We start from the raw sequence: 19659 nt of genomic DNA on the forward strand, positions 1-19659 counted from the left end.
TGTAATTATACTTCTGCTTTCTTTTAACGAAAATGAATGAAGGGTTTTTTTTTTTTTCTTTTTCCACGGCTTGTTGTTAGGAGGGCAAGTCATGCACACCAGAATCCTTCCAAGAAAAGTAGAGGGATATAGCCACATCCCAGTTTTTCCAAATAAGATGATTTCCAGTGGTGTCATGTAATTTAGGACTGGAATGTAGTACATGCTAAAGGTGTCCAAGTCCTTCCATAAACATTGGTACAATTCAGTCATCAACGCCGGGGACAATAAGAGAGGAGAAAGATGAGTATGGTAATTCTGTAAGAGGATGGTGACTAGTGGGAGTTGGGAAGCTGGTCTCAGCAGGGAGAGTCCTACAAAGTCAAGTTGTTGGGAGCTAAATACGTGTTCAAGTCAATTTTCCTTACAGAAGGCTTGACTTGTGTGTGTATATTTTATTTTTAATTTGTGAGTAGCAGACATATAGGAATGTGTACACATTATAAACACAATGACTTAATCTAAAGTGAATGCACCTGTAAAATCGTAACCCAGGGCCACTGCCTTGCTAGACTCTGGTGTGGTCATGTGCTCTTTGAGCCATGGTTGTCACCATGCTTCCTGGCTTTGGGCCCCTCCCCCACCTTGGGGAGGTGAATCTCCTCTCTCTCTAATTTACCCATAAATAAACTATATTTTCTAATCTAAAAATAAACATAACCCAGAAGAAATAGAAATAGATTAAGAAATAGAAATAGAAGAAATAGAAAGAACATCACCAACAACTCAGAAACTCCCTGAGACTGTCTCCCAATTACTATTCCCTTTCATTCCCCAAAGGTGAGCACCACTCTGATGTTAACATGTATTAGTTTGCCTCTTCTAAAATTGATCAAGACAGAAGTATGAGTATATACTCATTTGTGTCCGGTTTCTTTGCTAAACACTATGTTTGTACAACTTATCTATATTTTCACAGGCAATAATAGTTTTTTTGATGCTACTAGTATATGTAAAGTATATTAAACTAGTATATCACATTTTATTTATCCATTCCATAGTTGATTAAATTTGAGTACAACTTTTGCTATTATCTTGCTATTGCAAATAGTGCTGCTTGAATATATCCGTACATCTTGATGCATGAGTATTTGCATTTTGGTTGGATATATGATAGAAGGAGAATTTTCTGGTCATGTATAGAATTTTAGTAGGTACTTTCAAACAGATTTCCAGAGTGTTTGTAGCAATTTATACTCCCATCTGCACTGGGGTTAAGCTTTGAAGGCCATCAACCCTCTGAAGACGTATGGAATCTTTCATTGTGGGTCATCGAATTATTTGTGTGACTAGCTGGGTTTGTGGGTTGAACTAAAGTATAGGAATATACGTCCAGGCAAGTCTCATATATTTTGGTATCAGCTAAGTCACTGCTTTATCTATCAAAACTTTTTTCCCTTTTTCCGCCTTTTTTTCTCCTGAATCATTGTGAAAATTTCCAAGTATAAACCCCTAAAGGTTAGAATTATAAACTAGGGGTCAAAATTCGGTCCAAATCGGATTCAAAAGCTCATGAGGAATTCAACTCACTAACTTGGTCATATCATAAATTTTCCCAGGATTGACTGCATATTTTTCTTTTCTTGTAGTTTCTGAGACGTACTTTTTATTATCTTCTTCTCGGAGACAGAATACTTACAGGTAAATAAGAAAAATTTGCAACTGTTCTGTTTTCTATTTAATATTTTAAACATAAAACACAAAAAAGATTGCATTTAATTTAATATTTTTCTACTGAAATGAATATTTTTAATTTTTCTTTATAAAATATATATAGCCAGGAATGATGTTAATATCCAGCACTTTGAGAGACAGAGGTGAGGGATTGCCTGAGTCCACAGGTTCAAGACCAGCCTGGGCAACTTGGCAAGACCTCATCTCTACAATATATCAAAAAATTAGCTGGGTGTGGTGGTTCGTGCTTGTAGTTCCAGCTACTTGGTAGAGGTGGAAGGATCACCTAAGCCCCATAGGTCGAGACTATGGTGGCCGAGACTGCACTGCACTACAGCCTGAGCAACAGAGTGAAACTCAGACTCAAATAAATAAATAAATAATAAAATATATACAAAGAAATATCTGACATACAGGATACTAACACCTTATGTTTATATGATATGTTTCTGAGTAGACCAGGCTGAATAACATTATACATAACAGTAGTATTTGTTGAGTAGTTATAATGTGCTAAGTGACTTATATGTACAATGTGTTATTCAATCCTAGAACAATCCTCTGATGTATGTACTATTAAAATATTATGCATTATTAAAATATTTATTTTAGTTATAGTTATATACATATTATTGCTATTTAATATTTATATTAACATATTCACTTTAACAATGCAGAAATGCAAGCATAGTGTATAAATTCCATGAGGCCAGATTCATTGTCAAGTCTTATTCACTACTGTATCCTGAGCATTTAAGATATTGCCTCACACATAGTAGTTATTCAATACAAATTTATTGACTAAATTCTTTTGGGCATAAGAGTCCTAGCTTTTGGCCTTTATTGACTAAATTAATGAATAAAAGTAATGAGCCCTAGGTTCTACAGCAAGTGGCCCAACTCTGAGCCCTGACCATCTGCTTTTAATCTCTGTGCTGTATTTCTAAAAAGAATGCTTCATTCAGTCCTTACATTCATTGATGAGTTTACGCCAAGAGATGGATCAAAAAAAGTTCTTGAGACCAGAGATGAATGGAGACTAGAATGAGACGAGATCCATTAAAAGGAGAGTCCAAATGTTTTCTTGGGCTTTCTGGATCACTGATTTGTTGATGCGAATGCATTACTGGCAGTCACTTAACTGAGCATATCTGACCTAGTATTTAATATCCTGACTATACTATATAAATAATCCAGCTCTGAGCCTAAAAAAATTTGGAGAATTAGGAGTTGGAAGGAATATTCAGGATCAGTGAGTTATTACATCCAAAGCTGGTCCCTTTTTCATCAAACCAGGCTTAGCCTATTTTTGAGTCTGGAGAGCTCTTGTTAAATGCACTTTGTCACATTGGCTCCTTCCTCTGTTTCCAGGAGAAGTTGTATCTGTGGAGAAACTTTGAATATATGTACCATAGTCCAATTATATAAGGAAATGTTAGACAACTAGGAGAGCTAATGACTCCTCATCATTTGATAGTCTAACCTATGTTTCTTTACATGGTGGCTGAATCTCAAAAGAAGGTTAAAAAAAAAAAAAGGAATGTCTCAGGTGCAGAACTGGCAAACATCTCATCTGGCCAAAGCAAACCCCAAGACTAGCCCATATTGATGATAAGAGCTGCCTGTAGGCTCAGGAATGGGAGGAACTGTTGATGGCCATCTTTGTAGACAATTTTCCACATGCTTCATAATCTAGGCACTTCACATCATTAGCTCATTTAATTTTGATGACTATTCTTCCACTTTACAGATAAAGACATTGATGTTCAGAAATCTGCTGGTCAATTGCCCACAGTCACTGAGTTTGTAATACAAAACCAGAGAAGAAATATTTTTTTTGTCTCTGTTTCCAAAGATGGTGTTCTTCTTAGTTAGGTCACAGAACTTCTTTATTTTGCAATATTGGTTAGGTATGATTTGGATGCAAATTTAAACAACTTTGAGCTCAAGTTTCTGTCATGTCAAAGATGAGGAAAATGAATCCTAAATAGGCTCAAATTCACACAGGAAACTAGAGCAGGAATTTGACCCTAGATCCCATATCGGACTTAGAGGACTGAAGCCCCAGTCATTCTAGTTCACCTAAACAACCCAGCATCTGTGACTGTTCCTGCAGGGTTCTCTGTTCTCTCATCTGAGTGTCTATCATGACCTATCAAATACTGACCCCTTGGGTGTTCTCAGCCATCTAGGAGGCAGAGGTGACAGAATGAGTGTCTCCACCTGTCCTATGCAATCAGGAGCCATAGGGCAAGAGAAGCCCTGAAGTAAGGGACTGGGAAAATGTAGAGAAAACCTGACATCATTTCTTAGCTAATTTGTCCTTCTTGTTGAACCACCTACAAAGGATGTTGCCTCATACTGCTTGCTTCTGGGCTAAAGTCAAAGGGCTTTTTCTCTGACAAATACACTGTAAGAATTATGGATTTATCTGTTGTACCATTTATATAAGCAGGGTTAATCATGCCAGTGTTGTAATGCAACAAGAAAATAGCTGGTTGAGTTGAATTTTTAAAAATTCGAGAAGTCTAAGTTCACAAATAGCAATATGGAACATAAATGGTCTAGTGGGGCTTAGGTGCTAAAGTGTACCAAGGTCTGGAAGCCAAGAAACCATTATGGCAGCAGGAAGCCTATTTGCCTCTAGGAATCAAAGCATATTAAGATGAAATAAACTATAGTCTCTTAGAGAAACAGCAGTGCATAATAGTATGGAGGAAGTCTTTGTAGGCAGACAGATCTAGGTTTGGGTCTGGACTCTGCTATTTGCTGTCTGTTGATCTTGAGCTGATATCTTTGCCTTTTGGAGTCTTAGTATCTTTGTTGGTAAAATGAGGATAATAATAGTGCCAACCTCACAGGGATATTGTATAAGTTAATGGACATGAAGTTCTTGAGATGTATCCAGTGAACAGTAAGCATTGAATAAATGCTAGCCATTATTTCAAACTATTATCTCAAGAGATTATTATGAGGATTAGATTAGACAATATATGTTAAGCATATGGCAGAAGACTTGGAATATATTAGGTGCTAGATAAATGAGAGTTGTTATCATCTATATCAAGGAAATGCAAGGTAGTCACTAAAGATGATACCGAACACTATTTTATAACACAGAAGGGTGTCAATATATACCGTTAAAAGGCAAATGTAGGCTATAAAACGTTGTGCATGAAATCTCATTTTTTGCAAATAAATAAATTGTGTACATATCTCATTTTTTGCAAATAAATAAATTAATCGTGTACATATTCTTGTGTACATATCTTAAGAAGGAGATTAGAAGGATATATACCCCCAAGGGAGATCATACAATTTAAGGATTAAAAATCACAGACTATGAAGCAAAATCTCCTGTCTTTTAGTCCCTGTGTCATCATTTATTAGCTGCATGGCCTGAGACAAGTTCCTTGATATCCTGATGTCTCAGCTTCCTCCTGTGTTAAGAGGGAATAGTAATAGTGTCTACTTCATAGGATTATTATTATTTTTTTTGAGTTGAGGTCTCACTGTTGCTCATGCTGCAGTGCAGGGATATAATCATGGCTTTGTCCTGGGCCAAGTGATTCCTTCACTTCAGTCTCCCGAATAGTTGGGACTACAGGTACAGGCTACCATGCCAGGCTAATTTTTGACTCTTTTGCAAAGATGAGGTCTTACAATATTGCCCAGACTGGTTTCAAACTCCTAGGCTCAAGCAATCCTCCCACCTTGGCTTCCCAAAGTGCTGGGATTATAGGTGTCAGCCAGGATTGTTGATCATTTTAAGGTGTTAATACATACAGAAAAAAATTTATTCCTTGGCACAATAAACACAATCTATATGTTTGAAGATGTGTGTGTGTGTGTGTGTGTGTGTGTGTGTGTGTGTGTGTTGTCAGGTTTCTTGAATTTTTTTTCTTTTCCATTTTCTTTTTTTTAAAGTAGGATTTATTGAGAGGACAGAAAAAGTCCCACAGCAGGAGGGAACCTCAGGGGGTTGCCCTTCTTTTCCATTTTCTAAACTGAAAAAGTTTTTATTTAAGGACTGGAAAATCAATCAACTGAAATTAGTTGAAGCAGTATTTCTAAATCTTTTTTCACTGTTCTTCCCTAAAGAATATTTGTAGACATTTTTAAAAATTATACCTGCTTCATAAATTTTATTACCACAGGTATACTGTATATCCATTTGTAGTCTTTTGGGGGAGAAATTAGGAAATATGGTTTATTTAGAAAATAAATTAGAGAGAGATTGAGAGAGAGAGAAAGATTTACCTTCCCAAGGTAGGCTTGGGGGCCAAAGCTAGGAAACAAACATGGCAGTCATAGCTCAAAGAGCCACATGGACACACCAAAGTTTAAAAAAGCAGTGGCCCATTTGCAGTCTTAAAGAGAATCAGAATATACTACTCCAAACTATGCCACATTGGTATAAAGATTACTATTATTATTATTATTATTATTATTATTTGAGTTGGTGTCTCACTCAGGCTGGAATACAGTGGCATGATCACAGCTCCCATCACTTTCTTGAACTCCTGGGCTCAAGTAATCCTCCTACCTCATTCTCTTGAGTAGCTGGGACTACAAGCACACATGCCACCACACCTGGCTAATGCTTTATTTTTTTGTAGAGATGCGGTCTCACTATGTTGCCCAGGTTGGTCTCAACCTTCTAGGCTCAAGTAATCCTCCCACCTCGGCCTTCTGAAGTGTTGCCTAAAGATTTTTGTAAGCTGACATTTGAGAGTCAACAGATTCAGAAAAAAAAGGAAAAAGAAATAAAACATCTTGAAGTGTCCCTTTTCTGACCGAATGCAGAAACTTCTAGGAAGTAAGATCACCATAACTCTTCCTCAGGGCAGATCTACTCCCAGAAGAGAGAAAACAAGTAAGACTTACCCTCAAGACTTCTCTCTAGGGGAAATTTATGACCCTGAAGGAGATAAAAAGACCACTTATGCCTGTATAGATACAATTTTCACAATTTTTTAACACTCGTTTGTTCTCCTAAAAGCCCGTTTATCTTTCCAAAGTCTTTTGTTTCCTTTAAGTGCCTTTCTCCTATCACCTGTTAAGATAGTGTATAAGCCCCAGATTGTAACCTCACCTTTGAGTAACTCATTACTGAGCAGGTTGCATGTTGCATGAGTAAATAAACTGTAATATATATATTTTTTCTCCTGCTAGTCTGTCTTTTGTTAGTTTAATTCACAGGCCTTGGTGACTGACCATAAGAGGGCAGAAGAAAGGTTATTTTTCCCCCTCTCCCTTATATTCTGTATTGCTATCTGTGCTATATTCATAAAGATAATATGACTTCAACTTCTTTTCTCCCCTCAAGAACCAATTTCACTTTCTAAGGGAGCAATTCCACCCCCAATGAGAATGTATAAGCTAAAATAAGAGAAACAACCAAGTACTGATGGTCAAGAAAGAAAGATGTAGTGGCTAGGAAATTTAATAGGTCAAATCATGATACCAGCAATTCAGACAGATGAACGAATCTGTTGACATTTCATGGGTTATTTATCACAAGGATTCTTTTAGGTTTTATGCCTGGAAGAGAAATGAGCAGAATGAGAAATACATAGAATACACCATGAAATTAAGTGTTGCATAAGTGCTAAACCATCAAATGACTTTTTCAAATTTAAACCTTATAAGGCCAATATTTTTATTTTATGAACTGACACTATTTCCCTCTCCGATATTATAAGTTTTTTTATTTACTGGGAAATCCAAAGTTGATTTCAATTTGTCAAGATTTTTTTAGGTCATGGAAAATTTAAAGTAAATTAAACTGGTGACCAGGCCAGAAGAGTCACTGAGCAGACAAAAACCAGCCAGTCCTCATAAGTGACTTTAACTTTGCTAGATTTGCAAGCATAAGAAAAACTTAACTTGGGCTATTTCCTGTAAATGTATATTTTTTAAAAAATGAAACTTAAGGCTAACCAATCAGAAGCTTCCAACTAAATTACACAATTAAGAACTATCCAGCAAATAGACCAAATAAGACAAGTGTATAACTGTAACCAATTAAATATCTTCTTTGCTTTACTTCTATGTTTGTCTCATAAAAGCCTTCCCCTTGCATTTCTTCCAAGGAACCCCCAACCCACTTCTGGTTTGGTGTTACTCAATTTATGAATTTCTGTTTGCTCAAATAAACTCTTTATTGTGACAATGTCTACTGTTTAAAAAGAGTGAAAACCCTGTATTAAAGAAATAATTATTATTGCAATTTGGCCTCTGATCCCTATACCTAATTTTAAGTTAACAAACAAAATTAAAAAACTTTCACAGCAAAAGAATATAGAAAGAGACATAGTGGTTCATTGCATAAAACACAAAAACATAAACATTCTAGTTAACTGGCTGGGTATGATGGCTCATAACTGTAGTCACAGCGCTTTGGGAGGCCGAAGCAGGAGGATTGTTTGAGCCCAGCAGTTTGAGACCAGCCTGGGCAACATTGTGAGATCTCATCTCAACAACAAAAAAATTGGCTGTAGTCTCAGTTACTCAGGAGGTTGAAGTGGAAGGATTGCTTGAGCCCAGAATATTGAGGCTGTGGTGAGCCATGATCATGCCACTGCACTCCAGCCTGGGTGACAGAGTGAGACCTCGACACAAAAAACAAATAAACAAAAAACCCATTCTGGTTAGCAAAAGTACTTATTCGATTAAATAGAAATTGACAACATAAAAGATGTTAAATAAAAAGAAAAAGTCCCTGTGTTATTCAGAGAATAACTCTATATAATCAAGTACTTTATATAGGTTGTAGAAGGAAAAGTAAAGCTTTAATAAGGTGCCCAAACTTTCGATTCTTTCACTGAGGATTATAAATCTATATGTTAATGTCCCTTAAAATCTTAATTTGTAGTGCAACTCTTATTCTAAAACTCCAGAGCCGCCAGGAGCTCATGTCTGTAATTCTAGCACTTTGGGAGGTGAAAACATGAGGATTGCCTGAGCTCAGCGATTTGAGACCAGCCTGAGCAACAGAGCAAGACCTTGTCTCTACAATAAATCAAAAAGTTAGCTGGGCATGTTGGTGCATGCCAGTGGTTCTAGTCATTTGGAAGGCTGAGGCGGAAGGATCACTTGAACCCGGCAGATCAAGGCTGGGGTGGCCATGAGTGTACCACTGCATTTCAGCCTGGGCAACAGAGTGAGACTCTGATTCAAAATATTTAAATAAATAAATAATTATTTATTTAAATTATTTAATCCAGAACCATATAACAAGCTTTCTATTGAAATCTCTACTTAGATGTGTTACAAACATGTCCCTTATGTAAAATTTGTGCAAGACCCACCTGGTCATCTCTCCCCAGCCCCTCCCTAACCTTGCTCTTTGCATTTCTGTGAAAAATATAAAAATCTAACAAATTTCCTAAGCCAGACAATGCATATCATCCTTGTTCTGCCATTTCCCATGAGTCCTATATAAGATAGAGGCTTCCTGTTATTTCTAACTTCCAAATGTCCCCAGAGCACTGAAGCCAGGGTCTAGTGAAAAAAACAACACTAATAGTTTAAACAGAAATAATTTAATATCAGGAATTGGTTAAGTAGGTATGGAAGGACTGAAAAGTAAAGGGAGAATACTTTGGTAACACAGAGCTAGAATGGCAGGGACAGTGGCCACCCCTTGGATTGAGGGGAAAAGAGTGAGGTTGGAGTTATTAGGATTGAGGGGAAAAGAGTGAGGTTGGAGTTATTAGGATTTAGGATCTTGGGAGAAGGGCCTTGAAATTCTGGGACCCAAGTCTTGAAGAAGGGCCACTTCCTGGCAGCTGCTGATAACTCAGAATCTCAGGGAAGGAGTTGCATGAAATTGGGTTGGGGAAGAAAAATAGTGGTGCTGGACCCTCTGAAAGGTTTGAATAGGCTGGCTCTGGGAATGTGGAAAATAAGCTGAACCAATGGCTGCTTCTGGGATGAAGCGCTATTGTGTGGGATGATGCAGATGGGTTTGCAAGTATGTAGAGATGAGCAGGTCTCTCTCTCCCCACTTAACTTTGTAATCTCCCTTGAGTGCTGCTTATTGGAAGAGACCACATTTCCCAAAAAGGTGATATATATATAAAGAGACCCTAGAAATGTGCAAGGAGCCAAGAAACCAAAGAACAAGACAGACAAATTCAGTTTGTCAGTAAAGGGTGATTTATTTGGGAACTTATAGACAAAGCTTGGTCTTGGTGGCAACAAGACAGACAGGTGCAGGTCTCCACACTGTTACTCCCCAGATGCAGGACTCACATACCATAGGTAAAGGAGTCTGTGTTCCAGCAAGACAATGAAAGGCAACTCTCCAGAACAGGCAAGACTGCCAGGTGCATCACAGCCTATAATTTGTGGGGTGATATCAAGGTTGCTTTGATCTGAAGGCAGGATTTACAGTGAGTACATGTTCTTACACTATAACAGTAAATGGAATGGGAATCAGGAGGCATTTATGGGACTGGGGTTAAACAGAAGTCAACATGGCAGACTAGCATACAAGATGAAGTCACTTTTGTCTCTACAGACCAGTAGGGGGGATAAAATGTCACCCACAGGGTGCCAGAGACAACATTGCAGAAACCAATATAGAAAAGTGTATTTGATGATGGGAGTTCATAGACCTATAATTCATGGTCAGCAAAGTCTGTTATTTCTGCCTCCTGCTCTAGAATTCATTCTCTTCTTTCTGTCCCCTCTGTCTGCTCTCCTGCTTCAGGTTACCATCATCTCTCAGTTGACCAAATTCAGTAGCCTCCTGATCTTGCTGTTTCTTCTCTTTGCTGTCTGAAATCTACTCTCCACACAACAGCCAGAGTGAGCTTTATTATACAAATGAACTTCTGATGACAACATCCCTTTACTTGAATCCTTCTAATGGGGGCCAATGTTGGACAATGCCAGACAATATTAAAGTACCAAGATGTCGAAGTAACACTGCGCTTCTGTGAACCACACTCCCTTATTATATTCTACTGAACCCATCTTGGGGAAAGTCTTTGGGATACGCCTTACAGGAGCCTTTTTTTCCCCTCACAGGCAGTAGGGTGCTGGTCAGCTGAGGTTGGCCACATCTACAGCCAGGATCAAAGGATGCCTCTTATTTTAAGTCCTCCATGTCTGATTCAGACATTATTTCTTGACAGAAGACATTTATGTGTGAAAGTTGCTTTCTGGAACTCCTTTTTCTTTATCTGTCTTTGTAATTACAGGCTCAATTTGTCAGAGGAAGAACTCTGAACACCTTTTAAAACGTATCTGTTTATTATGACTCATTCTGACAGCCTTTCATTCTACTGTGACTTATCAAGTCCTCTTCCTTCAGCTGTCATCCTTCTTTTGGCTTGGAATGAAGTGTCTCTACCTTAGCACTATTCTGGGTCAGGTAATTCTTTGCTGTGAGAGGCTGTTCTATACACTGTAGGATGTTTAGAGCATCCCTGGTCTCTGCCTACCACGTGCCAGTACCATGTTCCCACTCCTACTTGCGACCACCAGAAAAGTCTTCAGACATTGCCAAATCGTTTTACTTTTCAGTTAAACAACAATTTCAGTTAAACACCACATGATTCTTTAGTATAAGTATGCCCATGCAATACTTCAGAAATTTACCTGAGCGTCCTTTTTATTTGCTAGATCTGGCAGTCCACTTGGGGCCAAGATCACCCCTAATGGAGACCCAATGGTCTAGAGTTAAATCCTAGGGTTAAAACCAATTGCAATGAGCCAATTATTTTGTTTGCTTGTTTTGAATTGAAGTCTCACTCTGTCACCCAGGCTGGAGTGCAGTGGCACGCTCATGGCCACCGCAGCCTTGACCTGCTGGGCTCAAGTGATCCTTCTGCCTCAGCCATCCAAGTAGCTGGAATTACAGGCACGTGCCACCATATCCGGCTAATTTTTTGATTTATTATAGAGATGAGGTCTCATCAAGTTGCCCAGGCTTGTCTCGAACCCATGGGCTCAGGTAATCCTCTTACCTAGGCCTTCCAAAGTGCTGGGATTATAGGTGTGAGCCACTGGGCCCAGTCTGTTTGTTTTTAAATTGGTTTGTTTTTTTGAGCCAATCCTATCTTGATTGCAATGATAACAAGTATTACTCCTTTAGCACCAGATGCCATCAAGAAAGAGATGCAGAATCCAATGAGATGACTCTGGTCTTGATAGAAAATTAAAGAAAACATTTAGCTCAGTCAGGGAGGAAGAGCTTGGAGAAGAAAGCTAGCAGCAACTTTAGCAGAATGGCAGCGAGTGAAGAGTTCTATTCTCACCAATTAGTTAAAAGAAGTTACAAAAGAGGTTATCCAGGGGTTACAAAATATTTGCATGAGAGAGTGAAGTACCCTATGGAAATAACATTAATGCTTTTCTAAGTCATGGGAAGATACTTAGATGTCTGAAGAGACTAAAGAAATGCAAAATCAAACCAAGTCAAAGAGGAAGTCAGCAGCAACCTTAGACTTCCTTCTCCTCTGACAGAAGAATTAGTTAATTCCTTTTTTTTTTTTTTTTTTTTTAGTCTATGTCTTACTCTGTTGCCCAGGCTGAAGTGCAGTGGCACATTCATGGTCACTGTAGCCTCTACCTATTGGTTTCAGGCGATTCTTTTGCCTCAGCTTTCCAAGTATTTGGAACTGCAGGCGCGCGCCACCATGCCTGGCTAATTTTTTGGCTTATTGTAGAGGTCTCGCAGTGTTGCCCAGGTTGATCTTGAACCCCGGATTCAGACAATCCTCTCACTTCCACCTCCCAAAGTGCTGGGATTATAGGCGTGAGCCACCGCGCCCAGCTAGAGTTAGCTAATTCTCAAACTCCAGGGAGGTGGGCCTTACTGCAAACTCCATAGTAGAGTATGCAACCCTTGTTATAATAATTATAAAAATAATTCAGTATGCCTATCAGCAGAGTAGCAAGAATTTCTTGTATGTATAGGTACAAGCTGTGGATCCTGGCCCCTAATCTCTGGTCACTAAAGAACCTTGTAACTGTTTAAATCGGGAATAATCACATCAGTTTTCATGGACTGGTTAAACTGTTTCTTCCATGGGTGTGTGTGGGTAGGTGTTTTCATTCTGGGGAAGTTTGACATGATTGTGTTAAGTTCAGAGAAAATGTATGAATAATTGGTATTATATGTAGTATGTAAAATGCTTACAATGTTTAAGAGATTTGTTATATTAGCATATTTGACTAAATTAATTGGTGAGTCAATTAAAAGTGTGCAATAGAGTAATTGACTTTAGAAGTGATTTTTAAATTTCTTTGATATATATTTGTATATAATTTTTGTGGAAATGAGGTATTGCTGTATTGCCCAGGCTGGTCTCAAACTCCTGGCCTCAAGGTGATCCTTCTGCCTCAGTTTCCCAAAATGCTGAATTACAGGCATGAGCCACTGTGCCCAGCCTTGATTTTCAAGTTGAATGTTATACAGTAATTTGGCCAAATTTGCACGTAGTGTTGCAATAGTTACGACAACTTAAAATGTTTATATTAGTAAATTTAATTCTGCTTAAATAGCTGGAAAAGTGTTTCTTGTGCAGCTGGGAATGTTGAAGATGGTTTTTCAAGCCCTTTGCGAGACACGTTTGGTTCTCACAGTGAGGTTGTGTTGGTCTCTAAGCCTTTCTCAATGGCCACTGAAAACCAGATTTTGATTAGGAAATGTCCGAAACACAGTACCTTGGTTTCAACCCTGAGTCCTTCCTACCAGTGTAAGCACTTTCCTTCCGGTTCTTAACACTGCTTCCTTCTTTCCTGCATGTTACCACTGGCAGAGCAAATATGACTCAGAAACCGGCTCCTCAGGGTTGTAACATTAGATGATACTCTGCTTGGGTCATTACACGGTAAACCAATGCCTTTGTTTGACTGGGCTGGGCTCTGGAGAAGGTGTGTTGCTCCTGAGTGCTGGAGAAGCACTCACAGGTATTTGCTGGAAAACCACTCACAGGGCTTGCTACCGGCTTGGGCTTCCGGGGACCTTTCTCTCAGCGAGGAAGGATTTTGATATTAATCAGAAATATCTCCAGAAGATTCAAAAAGCCACAGAGGTGAAATAAGCCTGTGAAGGACCAGCATGGGAATCCTATACTCTGAGGTACGTCACCTTTCTGAAAGCAGGGCTCCAAAGGTGTTAACAATTGTTCACGCTTTTCAGATGTCATTTTCTATTCCTGTTAGCTTGTTTCTCTTTCTTCTGTTTAACTTTCTGGGTGAGCATAAGCCAGAAAAAATATAGTCTTTTTTAAAAATGTGCTAGTCTTTTTGATATTTTTAATATTTAAGACAAATTATTTTGCACTTCTCAAATGTTAGCTGGAACTTAGTTGACATTGACATGATACACATTTCATAATGTCCAGGTGTTTGAGGGAGTCATTTGGATCTTGCAAAATCGAGTTTGAGTTGTGCTTGTCTCGGGATACTCAGAGAAAAAGAGACAATTATACCTACTTGGATTATCTAGTCTAAAGATTGTCTATTAGTTTAAAAGCCTCAAAGTTTGGCTGGTTCTTCTGTGGAATCACAGGGACACAGCAACACTTTTCAGCCTGGTATTTGAAAGGAAATTAATCTCTAGTGATTATTAGTAAAGGCTATCTCTGTGTAGAAGAGGGATAATAGCAACGTATTTTTGATATTTTAAGTATTTTCTTTTCACATCTGATCGATACAAAAGTACTCTTTCCTGTATTGAAAGTAACTTATTGACTGGGCGCGGTGGCTCAAGCCTGTAATCTTAGCACTTTGATAGGCCGAGGTGAGAGGATTGCCTGAGCTCAGGGGTTCGAGACCAACCTGGGCAACTTGGTAAGACCTTGTAGCTACAATAAATAGGAAAAAAATAAAAGAAAAGAAGAAAGTAACTTATTAAGGATCAGATTGATTTTTAATAATGTTTCAAAGGCGTACAAGAGAGTAATGTTTAAACAAGAGTACAAGAGGTGTGATGATGTTATTATTCATAATTTGCTCCCTCTCCTCTCTGACACAATTAACTGGTTAGTCTGCATTTCACTGCAGATGTTCAAGGGAATCTCTTTGGATGATTTTGATCTTCTAATACCAAAGGCAATTTTTTTGCAGTTATTTCTAATAGTGTGTGTGTGTGTATGTGTGTGTGTGTGAGAGAGAGAGAGAGAGAGAGATTATCTTTCTGTAGTAAATGTACTGATGTACTGTTTGATTGGTTTGTAATTCTAGGTATGGTTGGTTCAGCGATTTTAGTCTCATAAAGAGATTATATATGTAAAAATGACAAAACATACCATCTTCTAAAATGCTACTCTGATAATTCTCAAACTTTAGGTTGTCCAAGGTTTGTCAGGGAGAAGACCTTGTTGAAAATGCAGTTTCAAGTCCCCCTGCCGAGAGTCTGTTTCACTCAGTCTGTGGTAGGGTCCAGAAACATACTTTTTAAGAGGAGCAGGTGACTCTGCTCGGTTTACCACCATCCTGAGAGACATACTACTCCAGGCTAGTGCTTTTCAAATTTTAATGTGCATGCAGATCACCTGAAGGTCTTGTTCAAATGTAGATTCTTGGTCTGTAGACCTGGTAGGAGCCTAAGAGTATGCATTTTGCTTTTTCAGGTTGCATGTAGCACTTACATGTGAATTGAAAAAAACAAAAAGCCTCGTGTCAGTCAGTCTATTCTGGTGTAGATAGTCTGGGGTGGAAACTTTCACCTATAATTTTAAAGAGTTTGAGAAGCTCTGAAGAAATCTCTCAAATGTTTAAACACAACTTGCTCATCTGTTATGTACCAGTTGCTTTGTTGTTTGTTAAGTATAAGACCATGGACCCCCGATTAAGGAGAGAAAAAGGGCTGAAACACCCCTAGTTCTATGTTGCTTTGGAGCATCTATTAAATGTAAAAACAACAAAAAAATAAAAAACCTTTTTAATAAAGTTCTACCTCCTACCCTGAGTGTAGGAAGCTCCTTTTGGGGGACAAAGGCTGATCATCTTTCCTTAGAACCTTGCTAATAGTTATTCAAGATATATTTTTAAGAAAAAACAGGAGAATAAGGGTGCATCCCAAAGCAAGTCTTAAAATCTGCACTGGAGGAATGGTTTAGAGCTCAGTGAGAGGGTTGGGCATGGTGGTTCAGGCCTATAATCCCGGTACTTTGGGAGGCAGTGACGAGAGGATTGCTTGAGCCCAGGGGTTTGAGACCAGCGTGGGCAACTTGGCAAGACCTCGTCTCTACTATAAATCAAAAAATTAGCCAGCTGTGGTGGCACTTGCCTGTGGTTCCAGCTACTTGGAAGGCTGAGGTGGAAGGATTACCTGGGCCCAGTAGGTGGGCTCATGCAGTGGCCATGAGCATGCTACTGTACCCCAGCCTGGGCAACAGTGAGATTCCAACTCAAAAAAAAAAAAAATAAAAGCTCAGTGAGAGGCACTAATTTTGGAATAATTAACTCCAACAACAATATAAGTTGGACATTTAAACGAGGCTGATTCATTTACAATCTTATCAAAGATATTTGTTCATAACATTCATGAAAATAATATTTACTTAGGGCTTGTTAGATACTGGGCCCTGCTTTAAGCACTTTCTGTGTATTTAATACAAAAACTTTATGAGTCATTCTTATTATCCTTATTTTTACAAAGGAAGAAACTGAGGCAAAGAGAGTAACTTGCCCAGAGTTAAGCAACTGAAAAGTATTTATAGGTTGGAGACCAGAGGTTGGGATATGAGCCTGTGTTTGCACACTCAGGGAAATTCTTATATTACTGTCAAACTACTGCATTTTTTTGTTAGTTTGTTTTGTTTTTACCATTTGTTGCTCTTAACCACTCTGCTGTTCTGCCAGTACTCTTTATCACAAGGATAGAGCCTTTCTTTCTTTATGAAAAGAATGGGTAAACTAAGCCCAGGTTCCAGTGAGGCACATTCTATTCCTATCTTACAGAGAAGAATTTTTGTGAGTACTACAAAAATTGGAAAGAAGGAAGATGTTGAGAACTTAATTCAAAGAGCTCAGGAGTTCCACAGAATCTTTTGTAAACTCTTAACCTTGTCAGCATGGACTTGGGCCCTAAAAGGAATTTCTTGAAAATCGTATCATAGTGATATATCCCTTTAAATGTTGGGAAGGTCTGATGACAAGGCTAACTCTGAGTAGAGGGTTGTGCACACACACATACACACACACACACACACACACACACACACACACACACCCATATACACACACACTCACACTTAATATTAATCCTTTGGGAATGGATCTATCTTCCAGATAAGCTGATATATAGAAAAAGGAAATATGGTTCAAAGAAGAGAAGAATTGTTTTTGAAATATACAGTGTCCGGAGAGAACAACTTAGGTTGAGCAAGGCTTGTTGGGAAAGCTAGTGCCGTTGAGGGCGAACCCAGAGAATACAGGATTAGAGATGTGACTGAACTGAAAGTCACTGGCTGGAAGTCAAGAAAACCTAGACTTTAGTCCTTGTTATGCCAGGAACTCTGTGGGACATGCGAGGAAGTAATTTAACCTCTCTGGGTCACAGTCTTTGTATCTATAAAACAAGAGAGTCGAATGAGATTTGATTCTGCCCTTAAAATTGTGTCATTCTGTTATATGAGAAAAAGAAAGGCAAAGACAATGGAAAAAAACTGCATCCTCACAATCTTCTCAGCTTTCTCTGTCTATCTGGTTTACCTATTGAACCCATAGCAAGTTTTTGGTATTCTATAATATATATGAGCAGAGGATCAGCTGTTTCCATCCCAATTGGTTTCTTAATTCTTTCCTTGTGTATATTTTGAGTAGTTTTAGAAATTATATTGTGCTGTCACAACATTTCAGAAAAAAGTGGTAACTTTAATGTATGAAAATAAATCAAGACTGAAAATTTGTATACATTTATTCATTCATTAGTTCATCTATTTGTTTAATCAACAATATTTATTGAGCATATACTATATTCCGGTTCTTGATATATACAGGTTGGGCATCGCTAACCTGAAAATTCACATCTAAATATTTCAAAACCCAAATTTTTTTGAGTGTCAACCTGACACTAGTAGAAAATTCTGTATTTGACCTCATGTGACAGACAATATGCAGGCACAAAATATACAGTTTATTCAGCATCCCAAGAGAAAAAATGGCCTCCCAGCCCTCTTCAGCTGCAATGTATCTTTTCCATGCACACCCAGATTTCCCCATGCAAGCATGCCCAGAAAGGGTAATAAAATGGCATGTGTGCAAGACAAGCCAACTGCAGATTCCCCATGATGTCATAAATTTAAGAAAAGACATGGGCCTGGTGCGGTGGCTCAAGCCCGTAATTCCAGCACTTTGGGAGGCTGAGGTGAAGAAGTTGTCTGAGCCCACGGGTTCAAGAACAGCCTGGGTAACATGGCGAGAACACATCTCTACAATAAATAAAAAAATTTAGCCGGGTGTGGTCGTGCACTCCTACAGTTCTGGCTACTTGGAAGGCTTGAGGCGGAAAGATCACCTGAGACCAGCAGGTTGACACTGGGGTGGCCATGAGCGTGCCACTGCACTTCAACCTGGGTGACAGAGTGAGACTCCAATTCAAAAAGAAAAGAAAAGACATAGCATTACATGTTTAATTATTTGTTGTGATGAATCATCTGCTGATCATGAAGCAGCAGAAAAATTTGTTGATGGATTTGTCAAGGTCGTTGCTGATAAAAATCTGATGCCAGAACAAGCATATAATGCCAATGAAGCATTACTGTTTTGGCATTGTTGCCCCAGAAAGACACTGACTACAACTGACGAGACAGCCCCTACAGAAATTAGAGATACCAAGAAAGAAAAACTGCATTGAGATGTGCTAACGTCGTAGGCACACATACGTGTAAACTTGTGGTAGGCTAAAACTTGCATCCTTACTGTTTTCAAGAGGTATAGATCATCAGGGACATCTTTTCTGACTGTTTTCACAAATATTTTGTACCAGTGGCTCTTACTACAAGGAAGCTGGACTGGATGATTGTAAGATTTTGTTACTCCTTGACAACTGTTCTGCTTATCCTCCAGTTGAAATTCTCATACAAAATAATACTTATGCCCATGTACTTTTCCCTAAATGTTTTCCATTAATTTCATTATTTTAGACATATAAAAAGGGCATCCTCAGATCAATGAAGAGTAAATATTGAAACTCTTTTTCTTTCTTTCTTTCTTTCTTTCTTTCTTTCTTTCTTTCTTTCTTTCTTTCTTTCTTTCTTTCTTTCTTTCTTTCACCATAGTCTCATTCTGTCACCTAGGTTGGAGTGAAGGGGTTCACTCACGGCCACTGTAGCCTTGACCTGCTGGGCTCAGGTTATCCTTCTACCTCAGCCTTCCAAGTAGCTGGAACTACAGGCATGCTCCACCACGCCTGGCTAATTTTTCAATTTACTGTAGAGACGAGGTCTTTCTAAGTTGCCCAGGCTGATCCCGAACCCCTGGACTCAGGCAATCCTCTCACCTCTGCCTCCCAAAGTGCTGGGATTACAGGTGTGAGCCTGGCTAGAAACAGTTTCTTGAATAGCATGTTGGCAGCAGTGAATAGGAATGAATGGGTAGCATGAAGGATGTTGTATATTCTGTTGCCAACGCTTGTAACACAGTGACTAAAGACACCGTTCTGCGTGCCTGGCACAAACTCTGGCCTGCAACTACCTTCCGAGAGCATGATAAACAAGTGTGGTGATGAAGCATCTGCTGATCATGAAACAGCAGAGAAATTCATTGACAAGTTTGCCAAGGTCATCACTGATGAGAATCTAATGCCATGACAAGTGGCCACATCACTGTTTGGGTATTTTTGCCCCAGAAAGACACTGACTATAGGTGATGAAACAGCCCTATGGGAATTAACAAATGTAAAGAATTCTGTATATTAAGTGATTTTTTTTTTTTTGAGTTGGAGTCTCACTCTGTCGCCCAGACTGGAGTGCAGTG

The 19659-nt window shown here is 38.7% G+C and overlaps 1 protein-coding gene across 1 annotated transcript in view; it reads left to right on the top strand.

The window, feature by feature from the left end:
- The first annotated feature begins 13426 nt into the window (after window positions 1–13426).
- Window positions 13427–19659, top strand: part of ANKRD22 (ankyrin repeat domain 22) — a 37358-nt gene continuing 31125 nt past the window's right edge. The window contains exon 1 of the mRNA XM_008058185.2: window positions 13427–13813. Coding sequence (XP_008056376.1) covers window positions 13793–13813 — 21 coding nt within the window. The 5' untranslated portion in view covers window positions 13427–13792. The remainder of the gene's footprint in view (window positions 13814–19659) is intronic.

The sequence above is a fragment of the Carlito syrichta genome, unplaced genomic scaffold (genome assembly GCF_000164805.1).
Source record: "Carlito syrichta isolate Samal-C Ts95f unplaced genomic scaffold, Tarsius_syrichta-2.0.1 Scaffold303242, whole genome shotgun sequence".
Classification (NCBI taxonomy): Eukaryota; Metazoa; Chordata; class Mammalia; order Primates; family Tarsiidae; genus Carlito; species Carlito syrichta.